The 21,438-nt window shown below is 51.6% G+C and overlaps 1 protein-coding gene across 4 annotated transcripts in view; it reads left to right on the forward strand.

Annotated features, from left to right (window-relative positions):
- LOC144729477 (calcium-dependent secretion activator 1-like) overlaps nt 1-21,136 on the forward strand; it is a 362,783-nt gene extending 341,647 nt beyond the window's left edge. For 3 of the 4 annotated variants that reach the window (XM_078609805.1, XM_078609802.1, XM_078609803.1), the window contains 5 exons: nt 472-555; nt 1,627-1,659; nt 2,221-2,328; nt 19,666-19,770; nt 20,307-21,136. In XM_078609805.1, the coding sequence (XP_078465931.1) occupies nt 472-555; nt 1,627-1,659; nt 2,221-2,328; nt 19,666-19,770; nt 20,307-20,489 (513 nt within the window). In that variant the 3' untranslated portion in view covers nt 20,490-21,136. The remainder of the gene's footprint in view (nt 1-471; nt 556-1,626; nt 1,660-2,220; nt 2,329-19,665; nt 19,771-20,306) is intronic. The other variant, XM_078609804.1, reaches the window with a different exon arrangement.
- Nucleotides 21,137-21,438: the final 302 nt, after the last annotated feature.

Genomic DNA, 21,438 nt, shown 5'->3' on the forward strand with positions numbered 1-21,438 from the left:
AGTTTTTTTGTTGTTGTGCGCAATTTGTAAAGCATCGTGTCCGGCCACACCACGCCGCCGTGCGCCGTTCCCGTCTACATCGGTGCTCGCTGACAGCACTTGCCCCGACGTTCTAAGAAGGCTACACGAGGGTGCCGCGGTGGCTAGGAGATGTTAACTCCCTCGCCTGGTACACAGGAGGTCGTGGATTCGATCCTAACCCTGCCGCCTGTATATTTGGAGTTTGCGTGTCTTTCTCTCCGTGGATTTTTCTCCGGGTCCTCCGGTTTTTCCTTCCACGTTTAGAAACATGCGTTTAGAATATTTGGCCGCTGCTATAAATTTCCACGTGATGATGAGCCACTTCGTTGAGCTATGATTTGCAATGGCCAGGTCGGTTCTGAAAAAAGAGCTGCACAGCTCGGTGGGCCTCACTTGGTAAAATATCAAAAATGTAGCCTCTAGCACGTTGCGTTTGTTGCGCGCGTGCAGTTTGTGACGGTGCTGGAGGGCGTCCTCTCCAAGCTCGGCCGCTACGACGAGGGGACGCTCTTCTCGTCGTTCCTCTCCTTCACAGTAAGGCCGCCCCCGCCCCCCCGCCCCGCCCCCTCGCCGCTCGCGACACGAACGCCGACCCCTCGCGTGGCGCGCCGCGGTCCCTCCGCTCGGTGTCTCTTCTATTTTCGTGGGGCGTGGGGGGCGCGGTGAGGGAGATGGAGCTGCGGTTTGAGGCCGCGATCACTCAGTCTCCCTCCTGGGTTTCGTGCCAAACCGGATCCGGCTCCAGGACCCAAGCGCGCAGTGCGGTGCTGCGAGGAGTGGCCACGGTATAATGACTCACGAGATGATGTCGGTATGATTACTCACGAGATGATGTCGGATATCGCGATGTTTATGTCATCGCGATATCGGTTTCCCGTAACTTTGTAAACGTCTTTTCGCATTTTTCGGCTTCTTGTTTTTGTGCTTTGCTACGCTACAAATTAAGATTGCTGAGAGGTTGCTCAGCTGCACTCAACGCAAGCCTGCCATGAGCCTTTCTAGTGATTGTGGTCCATAGCGCTTATGATGCACACGCTGTCGGTTATGCACCAAGCAAGTCAAATAATTCTACAAACTGCGAAAAAGGTGGCTGCGTTTCATCGCCATTCAGTAAATTCCCCCGAAAAAACATTTTGCAGAGAGCTGGTTTAACGAATTACAGCTAGCGATGGGTGAATATGCCATTGGGTACATACCACACTGTATTTTGTCCAGAATTAGAATATTTCAGAAGAATCTGAATATTTATAGTGGAGGAATCCAATGAGCTATAATGCTTTTTTTCACAGATGTCAAGCAGGGGTGGGTAATAAGGTTACAACAAACAATATAAAACACACCATAGGAGTGGGAAGTTTAAGAAAGGTAAGCAAATCACTTTAAAACAAAATAGGATATTTCCGAAAAATAAATTGAGCAATGGCGATCGCGATGTTGTGCGCAACGGACATTACGATAACCGCGGCTCTTCACACCGCACGACGAGCTCGTGGCACTGCCGAAGGTCGACGCTGCCCCGGCGCGACCGTGCGGTGCCGCGGTGCACGCCGCGCCGATTGACGACAAACTGTTCTCTCCTTCCCTGCCCGCACTCCGTCCGTGAAGATGAAGGCTGCCTCCAAATATGTGGATGTTCCAGTAAGTAAGGCTGATGTGTCTGAACGTAAATAGTTAAAACCGTCATTGTATTAAAATGCACTCACACGCGCGCACCTCGATGTAATAACGATGATGATAATGATGATGATGACTCGCACACGCCACACACTTGTGCTGAACATGACATTTCATGAATATAAAGCAACCCTATCATTAATATTAAATGTGCTTTGCTTAACGAGATAAGAGCCATAATATTTTTTAAGGAGCTTAAAAGTCATTATTTTGTCATTTAACTCTGGATTATTCTCAAAATGTAAGTTTTGGTTTGTACCTAGAAACCGTTTAATTGTGGCCAGGTATTTACGTGAATGCGTGTGGCATTCTAGCATGGAGCAAACTGTACTGTGCTCACCGTATTCTAGCGCTGACACCACTGCCGCCACCTGTACGGAGCACCAACTCCCACCACAACCACCAACCACAACATACTGCCACCACCACCTCCGCCACCACGACCATCGCCACCACCGTCACCTCCGCCACCACCGTCACCTCCGCCACCACCACCGCTGACCGGCGTGCGACTGCTGCCCACAGAAGCCGGGCATGGACCTCTCCGACTCGTACATCACGTTCGTGCGCCAGAACCAGGACATTCTGCGCGACAAGGTCAATGAGGAGATGTACATAGAAAGGTTGTTTGATGTAAGTAGCAAACCCCCACCGCCCCTCTACCCCCCCCCACTCCCACATCGCCGCCAACTCAGAAGCCCCACGCGGCGCGGTGAGACAAAGGCGCGGACTGTGCACAGGGATGAGTCACGTTTCGAGAGCTGCGCCTCGACTTAGCGCCACCGCTAGCGACCTCCTTCCCGCGCTTCCAATTCACAACCTCTTGGCTTACCGCGTCTCTCTCGTGCGCGCCTCGAGTCCCAGTCGCACGTCGCTCGCTCCCACCTCTACCTCTCCTCGCTCTTTCTCTTGTTCAGTTGCAGCGCTAGGACGGCTGTTGTATTTGTTTGTCGTGGACGAAGGGGGGTGTGGGAGGGGGGTTGTTTATTGAATAATTCGCGGCTAATCTTGGCGTAATAATGTCACTATTGTGTTTTAAGTTATAAAGCTGAGATTACCGCTCATATGGGTTACTTAATGTAATACTGATCCTTGGAGTAACGGCGTATTATTGAGCGTCGCAAGCCACATTCGGGTGATTGTGGTCTATTCAGAGGGGCTTGTTCCATGTCAGGCATGCAGCGCATTCGTGAATTATCTCACTAAAGTTGTGCGAGGTGGAATTTTTGTAAATGCTACAATTTGTCTAATTATAATAATTATTATTTTGTTTGTGGGGTCCCTGGTGACCAGGCCGAGGCTAAACTTAGCCCCCAGTCTTTTACGTTTTCATGGGGAATAATGAGTTCAGAAAATGCTTTCGACACTAATTTCTTACACACCCAGTCAAGTGCAGTGTACTGAAGACGCCATTTACCATCGTTATCGTCTGGCTTATTTTTCTCATCATAGCACGACTATCACTGCTGAAGATGAGCAGCATAACTCAATCACGTGATCACCTTTCTACGTATTCATAATCATTTGCAGCCGTTAATCAATACACCAGGCCTCACCACTGGGGTTACCGCCTGTCTGGAATTGGCTTCTGTGTCCGGGTGGCAAGAATTCATTTGCACTGAGATTTGGTTCCAGTATTGTGTTGAAATGTATTGCAGTAAACGGCACAGTTTTGATAGACTTAAGACTGACTGAGAAATATATGTGGGTTTGGTCTGTGGAATAGGTCGCGACCCCACTCGCCACTCTGTGTTGGTCGTGGGGGGTGTTTGACCACGCTGGTCAGTGCATGTCGGTGAAGAGAGAGTCTCGGGAGAAGCTGCAGATATCGCTCGCCACTGCCGTTAGCACTGGCCGCTAATCAAACTTGCGTTGCAGGGTTTAACGCTAACCATTGTCCCACCACTCCTCCCTGTGTATATGAATAAAATACCATAGGTTCGTTAGTCCAGAGTGAAATACAAATAAGGATGTGTCTTTATAAATTAGTCATCGTATGTCATTAACAAAGTGGCCAGTTTGATTCGTGACAAATACAATTTTAACGTATAACGGGTTACTCTTTGGAATAATAGGACAGAGTTTTTACTACTTCTAGTTCTTAAAATGTGACAGTTTATTCATTTACTTTAGCAATTCATCATTATTTAAAACAACATGCTTTTGAAGCATAGTCTGAAACTAAATGATATTGATAGATAATTTTCATACTTTGGGTCATTCTCAGTTTCCTTCATTGCTAACACTTCCATTCTAATTCACATCTCCAACCATGACCCCATGGCTTCGCGTGTCTGTAGAACGTTAGGGCGCCACGGTGGCAAGATGTTAACTACCTCTCCTAGTATACAGAAGGTCGTGGGTTCAATCCCGACCCGGATGCCTGCTGTATATTTGGAGTTTGCATCTTCTCCCCGTGGTCGTGAGGATTTTTCTCCAGGTCCTCCGGTTTTTCCCTCCACATTTATAATCAACATTAGTTTACAGTATTTGGCTGCTATACATTTCCATACGGTAAGCCACTTCGTTGAGCTGTCACGTGTGGCCAGGTCGCTTCTTACAAAGAGCTGCATAGCTCAGTGGGCCTTGCCTGGTAAAATACAAATAGTTTAGTTGAGACTGGACCGCGTATGTTCTTCATGTCGACGTGTGTAGCCCCTCTGCTCTGTAGACTTCAGCTCCACCATCTCACAGCTTCATTCCTCCTGCACGCGGCCTCCTGCCTCGCAATGTGACTCTGCCCTGTGCCCGCGCGCGTCGCGTTTTGTCTCGCGAGCGAGCGCGATCCTCGCTATCGAACAGCCTCTCTATGTACGTCCGCCATCGAGACCCCACCAGCGTGCGCCGTGCAAGTCCGCCGCCGCCACGGACGGTGGCCTCGCTTGCATCTGGAGCCGCGGTGATCCTTCGGCATCCCGCACGGGTCGTTCACGTTTTGGTTCCCCCGCGAGTTTGCCCGCGACCCGGCGAGAGCGCCGTCCGCAGAGATGGCGCCACGCGCGGCGGGGCCGGGGGCGGCTCGACCAGAGCCGCCAGCCGCGGGCGGCTCTCTGCGTGGCTACGTCCACGGCGTTCCCAACCGAGGCCACCGCCTCCGCCCTGTCGCTGTCACCCTGCTGGTCGCCGGCGAGAGATGATGGACGGTGCCGAGAAACTCGCCACCCTCCGCACTCGGCTGTGCGTGGCTCACCCCACAGCGGCCGCTTCACTTGCTTGGATTATCCTCGCCGCTTTCAAATTAGGGTATCGATCGATTCGCGTCGAAATTTGGCCTTCAAATTACCATACGGCAATGTCACGTGACCTGAACCTACGTGAATTTGTCCAAACAATCGAACCTGCTGGAGAATCATAATGATATTAGTGGGAATTTCTAAAGTGCCGTAACATCGCATCGCCCCCGTACCTACATTGTTGCCCAAATTGTACAAAGGAACGCGCCCATTAGAGAGCGGAACAACGTGTTGGATGTAGCTCATTCCCCTAACCTGGGTTGTCTAATTGATTGCACGTTCGCACTCTGTAGGTAAACATTAGCTGTATGGATTGGACGTGTACATATTTATGGTTTTGATTGTACCGGAGTATTTTTTCGGGGAGCAAACCTTTTCGCGCAAGTCGCGTCAGCCGGGTGATGTGAACGCGCGTCACTGCTGCCGTCTGCCCTTGGCCTGGCCGCTACGGCCGTTGTGGAGAACCGGGCCTGGCGCCGGCCATCACTGTCTCGTGATCGTTCTGACGGTGGGCTGCGCTGGCGGGCGCACGCGATGACGTCACAGTGCGCGGCGTTAGACATTGTGGAGGGCGGGGCACGCGGCGTGACAGAACGACACAAAGAACAATAGGCGCGGTTCATGACCAGTAAAATAACGCTCGGAAAATAAAGGTGCGTTTTTTTTTATATGAAAGTTGTTCCGTCGAAAAACAAAGCGGCTAACTTGCTCGCCATGGAATCGAACGATTGCGATGCGACTCTCGACGGACGATGTTTTAGCCGCGCGTGCTGGCACACACTCGGTGTGGGGGTTGGTGGGTCGCGCGTAGGATCTTGACGCTCGTCAGACTCGCAGCCTCGGGGTGGCTGTGAGGCGGACGCGTTGAAGGCAGTACACAAAGTAGGTTACCGATCTCTCCGTCCGGATTTTAGAGTTATTCTCCCCGTACGCACGCCGATTCTCCTGCTTCGTCAGCTTCTTAGCACGTGCAAAATTCCCCTCGAAATAAATTTGACTAGCATCACAAAGTAGGACCTTTATCGAAAGAATGGGCCCCGTAAGGCTGCGTGCGTGCGTGTGTATATAAATATATATTCTAGACATATAGATTATTTCCTGTCCATAATGAAGCAAATTAATTTCACAGTTTCCTTCCAACCTCTACACTTTGCTGAAGCCTTGCACATTAACAGCTCGTTGAGCTAATTACAAGTCTGCGGCCACTCATTAGGGCTTGAAGCCCCCCCCACCACCCCTCCCCAATCTTCCTAATGAAGTGCCTGTGCACGCTTGTGCATCGTTTCATCGCCGTACGAAAGCCGTGAGGTGAAGAAGACGTTTTTGTTGAAAGCTGTATTCTGGCTTCCCACCAGGGAGCTGAACGGATCTCTAAACTATCTGCGTGGCCTTTCCGCGCGTAAGACGACCATCCTTTACCCCGTTGTTGCGGTGCCGCCGGTTGCCCGCGTCGATCCTTGAGGCTACCGGTAGATCTGTGCTGCTGCGTCGCGACCCTCTGTGTGTGTGTGTGTGTCTGTCTGTCTGTGTGTGTCTGTCTGTGTGTGTCTATGTGTGTCTGTCTGTGTGTGTCTGTTTATCTGTGTCTGTCTGTGTGTGTCTGTGTGTCTGTGTGTGTCTGTCTGTGTGTGTATCTTTGTCCTTGTCTGTGTGTGTGTCTGTGTGTCTGTCTGTGTGTGTCTGTGTGTGTGTGTGTATGTGTGTGTGTGCGTGGCGCATTGGCGCGCACACTCCGATACTCCCTGCAGATATCACAGAGCGACCTCCGAGATCCCTGCGGAGGTCACGGCGCTAACTGTGACCTCTGCTAGGGGGCAGCACGTTCACACTTTGTGCTAGCGCTGACAATGATGTACGTATATATGTTGAACGTCTTTCGCACCGTACGTAGCCAACCGTACTAATCGGAGGTGCGTAGCATTGCAGTTATACTGGTATGTTTTTATTATTGTAAGCAATGGTAAAGGTTATCCAGTAAGCTGTACTCGCGTTAGACTCGCAATGGGATCTCATTCAGTTCAACAGAATCCTCCATATGGCAGAATCCCCATTGGATCGCATTTCAACGATTGGAGATTTTTCCGTGGGAATCGCCCGTCGAAAACCACATCTCCTGTGGGAATCATGGAGAGTGAAATCTTATGAATCGATACGATTTCCTGCAGGAATTGCCCTGCTGCTGTCGTGGTTTGTATAGTCATAGCAAGTCGCATGCATGCATTGAAAGACGAAACCTCGTATAGCCTTAACAGACGGTTGGGGCGCGTGTCGTTACACACAGCACCTACGTGCAGGACGCGATGGGGTGGGTGGCGAGCACCACACCCGGCCGCCTTTGTCTCCCCAGTGGCGATATTTACACACGACACAAGGTATTCATTTGAGGCCGAGTCGATCTAGGCGAGGCCCAGGACCGGTTCAGATAATCGTCACCGATGTTGACCGTGAGCGGGAATCTAATTCAGGTTGCCGGGTTCGTAGCGCAGCGCGTTAACCGCTTCACTATCCATACACACGTACACACATATATATATACACGTATATATACATGTATATATACATGTATATATATATGTGTGTATGCAGTGCACAACACGAGGTAACATAAACAACCTGTATGCCATGCCGCTGCTACTGCCAAAAACGCAGGCACTAGTTAAATTGATGAGTAGCAGTAGACCCAGCTGCCTGGATGCAGAAAGCAGCTGGTGTGCATGCTGTCAGGTGGGAAACAAGCTCTCCCTCCTGTAGGAGTGTGAGCTCACAGGAGTCTCTGTACTGTCACCTGTTTGTTTATGCATTCTGTGGCCAAAACATAAAACTACGATAATGAACCGGAATCGGAAAATCCACGAGACGACGCATTCTAATTTTCATCCATCAGCAGGAGTCCCCCGTTCCCCGTGTCTCTCTCCCGTGAGATTAGATTATGGGGGAGAAGTAGTAAACAAAAAACCCGAAAGCTTCGAGCGGCGTTGCTCACAGTCCTAGGCGGGTTGTTGTCCTTTATTACCATCAACCCTCCGCTCGCAGCGCTCCACTTTGCAGCCGCACCGACGGTGATTTGCTGTTTGCGCGAGGCAGAGTGTTGCTCTCGCGGTAACCATTATATTACAATTACCCTTATTTATTCAGCCTGCGACCAAATCACCCCCAACGCGTCCCGATCTCGCCGGAGCTCGGAAGCTAAGCGGGAGGTGAGCCTGGATATTGGCCGGATGGGCGATCGCCTTGCAGGTGCCGTCGGCTACTCCGAGGCCATGCTGTCAGCAGGGGGCATTGCGGCAAAATCCATTTCTTCTCCCCTCCAGCACCTACGCTCCCCGCGATCGCTAACCCACAGTGACCAGCGAGGCGAAGCATGGGGAACGAGGGAGCTTCTCATCCTGCAGTAGGTTGACTAAACGAGCTGCGCCTGTGCTTAGTGCAGAGACGCATCGGTGAGCAAACGGGAGTACGAGCAGATGATGATATCCAGTATTCCGCACAGATAGGTCCGGGATTCCGTTCGCCGCGCTGCCGCCTACTCGCCGAATCGCACAGCCAAAGCGTGCGACCGCCTCGTGTTTCCACGCAGTGTCCCGCACGAGAAGTCGCTAAGCCAGACACCGAAGCTTCCACTGCCTCGTTCAGCAAGGTTTAGTCAGAGGCCTTATTTTTGTTTTACATTTGTCGATACGAAATCAAGGATGACTTTTTGAATACAATGGATCACAGTTTTAATTGTATATCTTGGATGTACGTAAACAAATAAATTAATCGGATCTGTTTCGAGCATATTTTAACGTATTTTATATAGATGGATACTTTGTGTAATGTTTTTTTTTTACGGGTATAGAGAGCTAAAAAGTAAAAGAAAAGAAATGACACGTTCAATGTCACGCCAATTTTTTTTTCACGAACGTTTTGCTTAACGCTTGCACGTCGCGGCGGTACCCACAATGCAGCATTCTGTTCCTTTTAAAACTAGCCCTGCTGTCGTTTAGTAAATGTAGTACTTTCATTTAACTTCAATTTGCACAATGTCCTTGAAGGGATTACACGGATATGGGGTGGGCTGTTTGATTGTCAGCATCATCCCATTGGGAATCTCATTACAAAATCTGAAGCAGCTTTACATTGGGCGAGGGAAGGGGGGGGGGTATAACATTCACAGAATTATTTTAGTTTTGTCAGCTGTTACTAGAAACCTGGCGCCAAATGTGTGGAATGGAAGGGACCCGCGGTTTCCTTGAACGTCGTCACATCGCAAAGGCCAAGGATGGAGCCTGAGCCCCGGGACGCTGCGTTGGCAAGATCGATCGTCGTGACGCTTCGTGTCGACGGCGAGACGACCATGAGTCAAGACTGTAATCGTTCACATTTGCAATTATCACGTGAAGGGTCGATTTGAGGCCATACGTTTGACGTTGACGACGACGACGACGGTGGTGCTGATGATGATCAATCGGTTTGAGAAAATGTCGAAAATCTATTCAAAACCCGCACGTCGGGATTATTTCATTGCAAAGGGCGCGCTCGAGTCGGCCGCCTCGTCCGTCCATTATTTCCCCGTGCGTTGTTCACATCCCAAACGGCTGCAGAAATTAAGGGGAAAGGGGCTTTCAAGGATGCTGATCCATCTTCAATGCATCTCTAGCCGGAGAGACGTCGGCGACGGGGTTAAGGGTGGCGGGTTCCCTGGACCCCGATTACACGGAAATCACCGGGCCCCACTGTGGCAGCGATGAATGGGGGGGCATTTTCTTTCGGTGAATGCGGCGCACGACGGCACCCCCCCCCCCGTGAGCAAAGTAATACGGCGGAGGGGACGTCGCCGCGCGCCGAGCTCTCTGTGTGTGTGTTGTTGTTGTTGTTGCTGCGGCTGCGGCTCTCGCCCTCGTCTCGTTCTTCGAGGTGCTCCGTGCACGACGTTGTGATTTTTCGAAATTCACGTTCGCGTCACTTTCCCACTTTGGCGTTTAGAGGCGCGCCGTGCGCTGATTGTCCCGGTTAGCTTTTTTTTTAATTTCCACGTGAAGTGCTTGCACATTGAGAGGAGGGCGTGTGTGCCGTCAAGTAACGCGAGCGGTGGTTTTAATTGAGCACGACGTGCATTGGACGTTGTATTGTTGAAGCGAGCAGCAGCAGCAACAAAAAGCAACCCAATGTGAGTGTGTACACGCGGCACTGCATCGATAGCCAAATCGTTCGATCTCAAGCGCCAAGAAGAAATTCAGGGCGGTACATGTGATGCAGTGTCGGTTGGGAGCTCGGTTCAAGGAAAGGGTTCTACTTTGAATAACGAGGCCACTGGTATGGCTATTTTATTGGTTTTGCATCGGCGAATTGTGTCGTTGCACAGGTACGAGAGGATTGTAGAAGAGGATTGTGCGTATGGTCTATAGTGTGGGGAGCGGTTCGTTCACTGCACTACGAACCTGGCAAACATGAATTTGTTTCCCGCTCGCGTTCAAAACTCGTGACGATGGTCTGAACTGGTGCTGGTCAACCACCCCTCCTCGTGTGCCGTGCCGGCGTTCATAGGTGCTGCTCTCTAAGAACACTTGCCCCGACGGTCTGTTGAGGCTACACGGGAGAAGTGGGTCGTCGTAACGTGTTCCGGTGTTGTTGAACTAAAATGAGGCTCTCTTATCTTCGTGGCTTGGAAGCTCGTTGTTTCCACGTGCCAAGCACAATCGCATGCCGGCTACATTTACATTCGTTGTGAAAAAGAAACACATCCTCAACCAACCCTGCTGTATTCATGTCGTATTTTGGAACGTAAATGACACTTGTGGTACTGGAAAAACTGCAAGACACTCTTGTCCATCACGTGTCCATCATCATCATCATCGTCGCCGCCTGCAATAGCTCACAGTTCAGTGCTTCTCTGGACGTGCTGTCTCCTCTTTCACCCGACGTCTCTAAATACATGTTCGGCGCCCGAGGACGACAGCTTTCGTTTTAATAGCGCCCGCCGAGATAAACGCTCGTGCACATTTTGCTTTTTTTTTCAAGGCCTCGCGGTCCACGCATTGGCGTGACATACGGGCTTTAAACATGCGGGCTTTAAACATGCTCTCAATATGCTGCCTCTGGGTCCTTCATCAGTTTAATTCTGGGCCGAGACTCAGCTTGGCCTCGACTTAAACATCTGCCAAGTCTTTTTCCACTCAACGATCAGACGGGCTGTTGTGAGCCAGCCCTTTTCTTCGGCTCTTTTCTGCATCCACCGTAATCCCCCCCCCACCACCCCCACCCCCGTCAGCACCCACCGCCCCCCCACAAACACACCCACCATTCAGAGAGGCCCTATTCAGCCCCGGAATTAAGCCTCCTAGTCGAAGCTTTTATAAACTGCACAGCAAGCCGCGCGATGTAGCTTTCACGCCCTTCTCCCCCCCCCCATCATCCTCCTCCTCCCCCCCCATCATCCTCCTCCTCCTGCTCCTCCGAGCCTGCCTCCCACACGGCTGGACGCGTCTCGGGCTTTGCCCCCCCCCCCAACCAACCTTCTCCGCTCGCTCGCTCGCCCGTGCGTGCGTGCGCTCTACCCTCCTAATTGTTTCGTCCGGGGCTGATTGGTTAATTTCCCACCTCTCGTGCGTAATCCCCCTGCTTAACCAGCCCCCCCCCCACTCCGGCATTGTAATTACAGAGCGGGGGGGGGGGGCGCTTCCCCGGCCAGCGGCGCCCTCGCCGCCCTCTCGCTCCGCCGCCGCCGCCGGCCTCGGCATTGTCGCTGCTGCTGCTGCCCGCGCCTCATTAGTGGCGAGCGCGCGGTGGTGGCGGCGGCGGTGTCGGCGTGTTCGGGGCTGGTCGTGGCAGCAGCTGCCGCCCCGGCCAATTTTTTCCCATTAATTTCGCCTTCCCCCCCCACCCCCCCACCCCCCACCCGCGTCGCCTCCACCACCCCCACCACCGCTCCCTCCCTATCCACGTCTCTCTCTTTTTTTGTATGTCGCCCACCCTCTTTTTGTTTTCCTTTCATTCGCAGCGAGGGCTCGAATTCCCGCAACCGGAACGCGTTTGTCCCAGCGATGCGTGGAAGTGACCAGCCTAATGTGAATTCGTCTGCTCGTTTTTCGCTTGCGCGAGGGTGAGAGAGAGAGGGGGGGGGGAGGGCGGAAAAGAGAGTCGATGATTGTTGAGCACGGCGATTGAAGGGGAGGAGACCGTACCCACGGGATTGCTTATCAAATCAACACACCTCTATAATTAGCATTGTTTAAAGCCATTACTCGTGCGCGGCGAAGCAGGCCTGAGATGTCACGGCGCAGAACGTGCACCGCAAAGCCCCCACTGACGTTTTCCCACAAGTCATTTATCCCACGCGGAAAATTTTGCTTCTTTTCAGCGACGTTTTTTTTTATTCCCAGATGGCGATCATTTACACGTGTTCGTAGGGGATGTGCCTTTTGAGTGTAATCGCTCGAGGACGGTTGATTGTGCTGGAAGATAAATACGAGGCTTTGGCTCGTTTGAGATTAAACGCAAATGGGTTATTCATTTTGCCCGCGCGCAGACGTGCGTCTCGAAAGCACTTGGGGTGCGCGGCGCGCCAGCGGATGGAAGTAACGGCGAGTGCGTTGCTGTTCGCGTTTGGCGCGGCGTCTAAATGGCGCCAGAGCACGTGAGGTTGCGCAGGCGCTGTTAACAAAATTGTCGATCGCACTGCGGCCTTCAGAAGTGTAAGAAGACGAAGTAAAGAAACGCACGGCAGGCGAAGGAGCGTGGCCGGCGGCGTGGCCACGCACTCCGTGGTGCTCTCCTTTCAAGACCCCCCCCCCCGGCGTTGTCTGACACGGGGTAGATGGCGAGCGAGTGCGACTCGTTTCATCCGGGATGGGATAGAACGCTGACATTTCTGCTCTTGGAGAGGTTCTGCTCATTAAGGGAAGAACGTGGAAATCCAAGCACTCGGGCGGGGGTGAAACGGTATTGTCTATTTTTTTAACTTAGCCAAACGAAAGTTGGCACCTGTAGGTTTTGAAGAGAGCTGAATCCAGACACGATATCGGGCTTTCATTCGCCTTTCGTTTGTAGGTACTTTGGGCTCCGTTTTGACGAGTGTGCTGCTAAAGCCCATAGAAAGCAGGCGATGCTTCCCTACTGGTTACTGTGACAATAAATAACTGGGAATGAAATGGTTTTGTAATTGATAATTGGTTTTGTCTTTGAGTTGTGCGCCTTTTGGCGTCATCTGGTCCAACCCATGTGAGACTAGGCTCTAAGGAAAGCTGTCTCGGGTGTGGACCAATCAACTTCAAGGACAGTGCACATTATCAGAGTTATGTTTTTTGTTTGCATTATGACTGCAGGTATTGTGGTCTATGCAAACATAACTCCTTGTAAAAAGGTGTCAGTTTTGTTGCCAGATAGAAGGGTAAAAAACCAATTATCATATTTTTACTGGCAAATGAGGTTCCCATAGTGTAGATGCTTGCCCCGAGCTCTCATACTCTGATGGTGCATTGTCTTTGAGTTGTGCGCCTTTTGGCGTCATCTGGTCCAACCCATGTTGAGACTAGGCTCTAAGGAAAGCTGTCTCGGGTGTGGACCAATCAACTTCAAGGACAGTGCACATTATCAGAGTTATGTTTTTTGTTTGCATTATGACTGCAGGTATTGTGGTCTATGCAAACATGACTCCTTGTAAAAAGGTGTCAGTTTTGTTGCCAGATAGAAGGGTAAAAAACCAATTATCATATTTTTACTGGCAAATGAGGTTCCCATAGTGTAGATGCTTGCCCCGAGCTCTCATACTCTGATGGTGCATTATCTTTGAGTTGTGCGCCTTTTGGCGTCATCTGGTCCAACCCATGTGAGACTAGGCTCTAAGGAAAGCTGTCTCGGGTGTGGACCAATCAACTTCAAGGACAGTGCACATTATCAGAGTTATGTTTTTTGTTTGCATTATGACTGCAGGTATTGTGGTCTATGCAAACATGACTCCTTGTAAAAAGGTGTCAGTTTTGTTGCCAGATAGAAGGGTAAAAAAATAATTATCATATTTTTACTGGCAAATGAGGTTCCCATAGTGGTTTTGTAATTGTTATATTAAACACGTAAATATCCTGTTGAGTTTGAAGTCACCGCGAGGTAAGAAGAGACCAATGTTTTGGGTGATTGGCCTAATCAAGACGTTCCCTTCCTCTCGCTGACATTAAAACCCCTATTATGTATGAAACCTACACTTATAAAATGCATTTTTATAAAAATTACAATTTATTAAAATATATGTGCAATTATTTAATTATCTATATAGGCTGTTAACAATTCCCCATCGAGGCACTGACTGCACCATTGTGTCGGAATGCCAGGTGCTGTAGGCACAAGGTGACAGATTGCCTGGTAATGCCAGGTGCTATAGGCTTGGGCAGCAAGGTGGCCAGGTAGTGGGGCAGATAATTAAAAAAAAATTTCACGGGAATGGTTTGCATTGTGATACAAGCGTGAAACTTGCTAGAGTTGTTCACAGTGGTGCATCTTTTTGTTCCATGTAAAAAGTTAACCACCGAAAAATCAATGATGGCCACAATTTTTCCAAGATGACCATTTTTGGTGGCGGCCATCTTTGATTTTGACGGCCATCTTGAGGTAGCTATCACAATGTGTCTTATCAAGTAACCCGAGGAGATCATACGTGCCAAATGTTCTTCTTGCACCACCGATTGAACGATTTTTCACGTTATCTGCTGCACGAATGAGATAGCACCACAGCAGTGTAATTAATGTATCCGTGCAGACATTTTAAGTGTCTTCCCCTGGTTATGCGTTGGTTTTCTCCAGTTCATCTGCTTTTTTCCCACAAGCCAAAACACTCCTCACCGGGATTGGTCAAACGCCGCGGTGAAAAATAGTCTCGAGACTCGCTGAGGCTTTTTGTGGCTAAATAAAGGAACGTAATTATATTTTTCTTTTTTGTCTGAGAGATGGCACATACAATGAGCACTTTGTGGAATTCAAAGTCATCGTCCTTCCTGCAAATCAAATACACACCCAGCGTGCAAGTATCAAGGCCAGTTCACAAAAGGTTTCTCAAACTCGCATACAAAAGGAAGACGAAAAAGAAATCTGGTGCGATATCTCCGCACCAGATATTTCAGGTTTCACAGATTTTGAGCCTCTGTTATTCGGTATGGAACAGTTCAATTATTGAAATCCAATTCTTATGCTCACGATATGTCATATGATGCGCCTGGGAATAGATTACTTACGATCCATGCAGGCATACTCGAGTCCGATTTGCTGACATTACATTTAGTAGAATGGCGTCCATAAGGTCGTGCAGGGAAAGAGATGGAGCGGCTAAGTCGGCTCGTGTGCGGGAGTCACCGCTACGCAGGATCACGGGATGTGTCTTTGGGAGGAGGTCTTCATCCAGCAGTGGATTTACCGTGGCCAATGATGACATTTAGGATACAATGGGGCAAGCATCTGTACAAACGAGGCGAAAATACAAGGCAAAATTTTTATTTATATATTTTAAAAGTCAAATCAGGAACGTCAATTTGCAATCCGTGGAGTCTTGACCGGGGTGTGCTGTGAGGACCGTGTACACTACGAGCAGCGATGTCGATCCAAAGAGAACAATTCTGAAGCAGATTTCTCATTGGCCTCCCCCTCGCCCCCCGCCCACCTGAACAAGACACATTCTGGCTGAAGGACAATCACACTGTGCACGGCTTTCCATTGCTCCTGGCGATTACAGTTACCTCGCACGAGCACGGCGGACACTTGGCAGTTCTGCGAAGTGCTGGAGGCAAAGCCCGCTTGTGTTGCGGGGGGCACAGCCAGAGACACTTGCTGTGCGACTCCTCCCCAGAGCAGGCCGCCCACGTGCTTATCGTCGCTGCCGCCACCGCCGCTGCTGCTCACATTGACGTCTGCTTCACTGCTCACCTTGCAGGGGCCGCGCGCGTGTGCCGTGCTGTACGTATGTACGTACATTGGACTTGTTTCGCGCCGTACGTAGTCAACCGTACTAATCGGAGTTGGGGGGGGGGAGAGCAACAAACTAAACACAGAAACACAGTTCTGATGAAATTAGTTTTCAATGTAGATTTAGAAGTGCATAGCTCCAGTGGCTTTCCAATATCGGAAGGAAGAGCGTTCCAGACGGCCGCAGAAGTGCATTTGAAAGCGCGCGATGCAATGTTCGATGGCTAACCAAAAGCCGCTGCGAGGATGACCGGAGTTTGCACGCTGGCTTATGCTCCTTGACGACATTAGCAAGGTATCGTGGTTCATTTGTGGCAAGCACTTTGTGCGTAATGAGCGGGACCCGATGATGTATTCGTTCGGCAACCGGAAGCCAATGCAGCTGGGCGAGCTCTGGACGCACGTGGTCGGATCTCGCAGGATCCGTCACGACACGTGCCACATAATGTCGCACCCACTGCACAAGCCGGGACGTGTTTGGGAATGCTGGTAGAGTGCTGTGAACCCGATGACCCGTGTCCGATGCCCTTTGATGGAGAGTGACATCTCACCTGGACCGGGGCCTCCTACCATTTCCCAGCCGTGACGAGGCCTTCATCCATGAGTGGACTGAACAAAGGGTTGTAAATTAGAACTTAACTTATCGGGAGTAGTGGTCATGCGTCATGGCACAGGAATTAAAGTCATTGTGCAGAAAGCAAAAGCAGTTATATAATTAACAATTAAATTACAACAGAAACATTTTGGAGTAGGCTCACGCTTGGGTAACGTTCGTAATCCCTTCTCAAAATATTGTACTGCCCATGATGAGAGATAACACGGTGCGGTGTACATGAAATTTGGGCGGTCAGAAATATAATTGCGTGTGTGTGTGTTCGTATGTGTATTTGGTTCATCACATTGGTTCAGCAGATTGCATAAATTCTTGAGCTCACGACGCATGCATCGATTTGCTTGAATCGATTTCTTTGAACTCGTGTGCATCATTGTGGGTCTGCGCGGCCCTTCTATAAATCGCAAGGAGAGGGTGAAGCATTCCACCGCCAATGTCAATATATTTACGCGCGTACATTTATGCGCGTATTCGCATTTGGCTACGTTCACATTTTCACTCGTAAAGGAAAAATCTGGATGAAAACAATCGCCGTTTCACAGAGGAAATACCACGAATTATGTATGAATTACTTATACGGATGTAAGGCGATGCCATTTGTGGTGATGGCTTAGAGTCTCGTGAATAGGGCAGGGAGGGGGTTGGAGAAACTAGAGCCAGGTGCCGTGGGTAGCTGGCGGGGTGGTTTTTATTTTTTGGCCTCAAGAGGAGCGACATTCCCACCGAGCTGTGGAGAGTTAGACCTCTGCCCGATCAGCGCGATGCAGATTCACGTGCTTCCAGCAGCAAAACAAAACACGCACACACATCCACGCCTTCACAACGACACCACTTTTGACCTTAAACGAAGTATTGCATCAGCGTTGGGGCCAAGTGTGCGGACGCCCCGCTGCGTCGGCTGGGTACCATTTGCGTCGGGGGGGGAGGGAGGAGAGAAGAGCGAGATATTAAAAATAAAAATATAAACCGCGGGAACACAACCGTACCCGCCGTCGTCCCTCGAGCGGCGCGTTATGTCGCGTGGGGCGGAAGGTGGCGGTTGTTGCCGCTCACCGCCGGTGGGGCTCTCCCATTCCCCACCTTGCACGCCGAGCCACGGAGCGTCGTGGCGACGGTGGTGACGCCGGTGGTGGCGGCTGCCGTTGTTGTGGCGTGCGAGCGCGCGGAGCGGAGCGGCAGCTGCGGGCTCAGCGGGAGGCTTTCGCGCGGCGCAGCGGCACAGCTGGGCCGCCAATATGTCGACGGCACCGGCAGCCGCCGAGCTTCTTTAACCCCGAGGAGGGAGAGGCGCCTCGCGACGCCAACCTCCCCCCCCCGTTACCCTCCTCCTCCTCGTGTCGCCGTCACGGCCCCAGGGAGCGCGCGGCGAGCTCCCGCCTCGTGCTCCTGGCGCTCTCCCCGCCGCCGCCGCTCGCTACGACCGCCTTGCGCGGCCGTGCGAGACTCTCGGCGCGCAGCACCGGCCGTGCCGCTGTGCGGGGATTGTGCGTGTGCGGCGGATACCGCCGCCGTGTTCCGAGCGAGCGAGGATTGTGCGTGGTGCTACCGCTGTGTCGTAGCGATTGCACGGCGGCAGTGCTCGTCGCAACGGTGCCCAGGAAAATGCGCAAGCAATGGGGAAAAAGAAGTTTGTGGGGTTGCGTTGGATTTTGGGGATTCGTTAATGTTTTTTTTAAGTGGTAATAACGTGAATGTTTATTTTTTTTGCTGAAGTGGATTTTTGTTGTTATCATAATTTGTGGTGGGAAATTTGTAACATTTTCACGAAGTGGTGATGTAAGCAAGTGGCTGTAACAAAAAAAAATCTACCGAAAATTTACGTTATTTTAATTAGATATAATTACAACGTTTTGCTATCAACAACATATTGTAATAATGATCCATTTTTATTACTTCTGTTTTTTTCACAAGTATTGTAATTTCATTTACAGTATTACCAAATTCCAGTGTAACATCATTATTTTAGGTCTGTCTCTTCAGGATGTGAATAAATTAATGACTCTAATTAAAACCGACGTAAAACACATTACATGATATATTAGTAATGACATTCTTGACATTGTTGCTATCATGTAACACGCCCTACATAACACATGGCTCACGTCGAATTATCGTCTATCATTAAAGCCTCATCATTGGACGGTCCTTTGAACTCCATGTAGATGATTTCGGAAACATTTATAATATTTATCTATTTAAGGTGAACCGCTAAGCCAAAAACACCTCGAACCTTGAGTGATTTTCAACAGCCCATTTACTAAACCCCGTTGAAACAGGAAGCCTGGGAGGAGATGTGTGGCGAACGCCTTCGGATTCTCGCATCTCGCTAGGATGCGCGACGCGGCCACGCTGTCACTCGGAGGGCGCGGGGGGCCATGAGACTCGTGCGGTGAACATCGGCACGCTGCTAACCACCAAGCACGCTGCTAACCACCAAGCGCACGTGCCCACGAGCGCTCGTAGACTCTGGAACCAACTCAAACCGCTGCCTCGTTACCGTCACGGAATTGGACTCGCCCACCGATTTAAAATTCTTCGTCTTGTGTATCTCGTCCGGATACTTGAGCGGAATGTATTTCAGGATGCAATGTCGTCGCTGTGTTCGATAACTTCACCTCCATGTTTTTTTACCTCTCCATTCAAAAATTTAAAGTTTACCACTTTGTAGGCTATCGCGACCAATATCATCCATAGCACAGGTTGTTTTGGGTTAAATCACAAAAATGTTCAGTTTTGAGGCATCCATCCGTCACCCTCCGCATCGTTCACCCTGACACCCCCACAGCGCCCTTAATTCAGTGGCTCTCGGCTCATCCCTTGGGCATGAAAGCCACGGCACTGCCTCTGTGTTGCCGTGCCTCCTGCCACATCCCTCCTCCACACGCCAACCTCACGCTGAAATCGCACGCACGCCCTCGCACGCACGCACTCGCACGCGCGCCCTCGCACGCACCCCCTCGCACTCACGCACTCGCACGCACGCACTCGCACGCACGCCCTCGCCGACGTCTCCACCTGCGCACCCGAGACGTCCCTCGCTCGCCCCGCTACCACCACCTCCCACCCCACCACCTACACCCTTCCCCTCGCCCACCTCATCACAGCCTTCTCTCCTTTCCCATTCTCTCCCGTGTCTCGTGCTCCACCTCCCGTGTGTCCTGCTCCCGCTCCTCTTCCTCTTCCTCCTCGTCGTGCCAGCAATGGTACACGGCGGCGATGGCCACGACCTGCACGTGGCTCACGGACCGCGTGGATCTGCAGCTGCACGTCTTCCAGCTCAAGACGCTCATCCGCATCGTCAAGGTGATGATGACGACGGCGATGATGACGACGATGATGATAACGACGACGATGGCGGCGATGACGGCGACAATGACGTCCACGGCGGTGACTGAACGTCGCGGCTAGCAAGTGTGCAGGCGGTGCAGCGGCACCTGAACCCACAGTCGGCTGGGGCTATGAAGAGGGGGGAGGAGGGGACATGGGGCAGGAAGCCAAACTCCCTCTCTTTCCCCAGGACCCTGCTAGGGTGTCCAGAGAGGTGGCGGTGGGTAGAGAACTCGACACGCAACCGGAAGGTTGCGAGTTCAATTTGTAGCGGAGGAGTCGACCTGGCCCATCACGGAAAGTCAAAGGTGGCCCACCCCCCCATGGTCCCACCCCCCCATGGGCCCACCCCCCATGGGCCCCCCCCCCCACCCCCCACGTGTCCACGTCACGGTGCCAGATCTAAGACGGTTTAGTTTGAAACTTGGGGGGGGTGGGGGCCCCGCACGCCTCCCGCCATGGACGGCCGTGACGACGAGTGTCCTCTCTTCTTCTTCCCTTTTCCCTTCCAGAAAATGTTCCGCGACTTCCGGCTGCAGGGCGTGCTGGACGTGACGCTGAATAGCAAGACGTACGAGACGGTGCGCAACCGTCTGATCGTGGAGGAGGCGACGGCGAGCGTCAACGAGGGAGGGGGCCTGGCGGGCGTCACCATGCGCGACAGCGACGAGGAGGGAGAGGAGCACGACCAATAAGCCCCCCACCCCCCCCCCAGTCCAACTTCGCCCGCACTCAAAAACTATAACAACAACAATAAACATAATTTAACAAACGCGCGACAAGACCGGTAATAACTCGGGACGGCGGGGGAGGGGTTGGGACTGTAGCGGGAACCGCTGGCAGATTCACACCGGCAGATTCACACCGGCAGAGCCACACCGGCAGATCCACACCGGCAGATTCACACCGGCAGAGCCACACCGGCAGATTCACACCAGCAGAGCCACACCGGCAGATTCAGACCGGCAGATTCACACCGGCAGAGCCACACCGGCAGATTCACACCAGCAGAGCCACACCGGCAGATTCAGACCGGCAGATTCACATCGGCAGAGCCACACCGGCAGATTCACACCGGCAGATTCACACCGGCAGATTCAGACCGGCAGAATCACACCGGCAGATTCAGACCGGCAGATTCACATCGGCAGAGCCACACCGGCAGATTCACACCGGCAGATTCACACCGGCAGATTCAGACCGGCAGAATCACACCGGCAGATTCACACTGGCAGATTCACACTGGCAGATTCACACCGGCAGATTCACACCGGCAGGGCCTTTTGCAAAAGCAAAGCGCTGGGGGTTTTGGAGAAAGCGAATTGAATTGGGGGGGGGGGGGGGGGGGATGGATGCGCGAGGCTACAGGGGGATCTGGCGGAGTTTGTCCTCCCTGCTGCGGTTCGGCCCACCGGGGGCAACGTGGCCGATGTGGGCGACACCGCGGGCACCCACAACGCGACCGCCCTCCACACCCTTGCAAGCAATGATTAACACGACAGCAACATATACTGTCATACGAAATGTTGCTTTAGTTTTGTTTTAAAACGTGAATTTATTTTCCCATTTTTGTCTACGATGTGTGTTGTTGTTGTGCGGCAAACGAGCGTTCCTACGTCGCATTTAATGGACGCGAGTCTCTCG

This window comes from Lampetra planeri, chromosome 32 (assembly GCF_965212315.1).
Source record: "Lampetra planeri chromosome 32, kcLamPlan1.2.h2, whole genome shotgun sequence".
Taxonomy (NCBI): domain Eukaryota; kingdom Metazoa; phylum Chordata; class Hyperoartia; order Petromyzontiformes; family Petromyzontidae; genus Lampetra; species Lampetra planeri.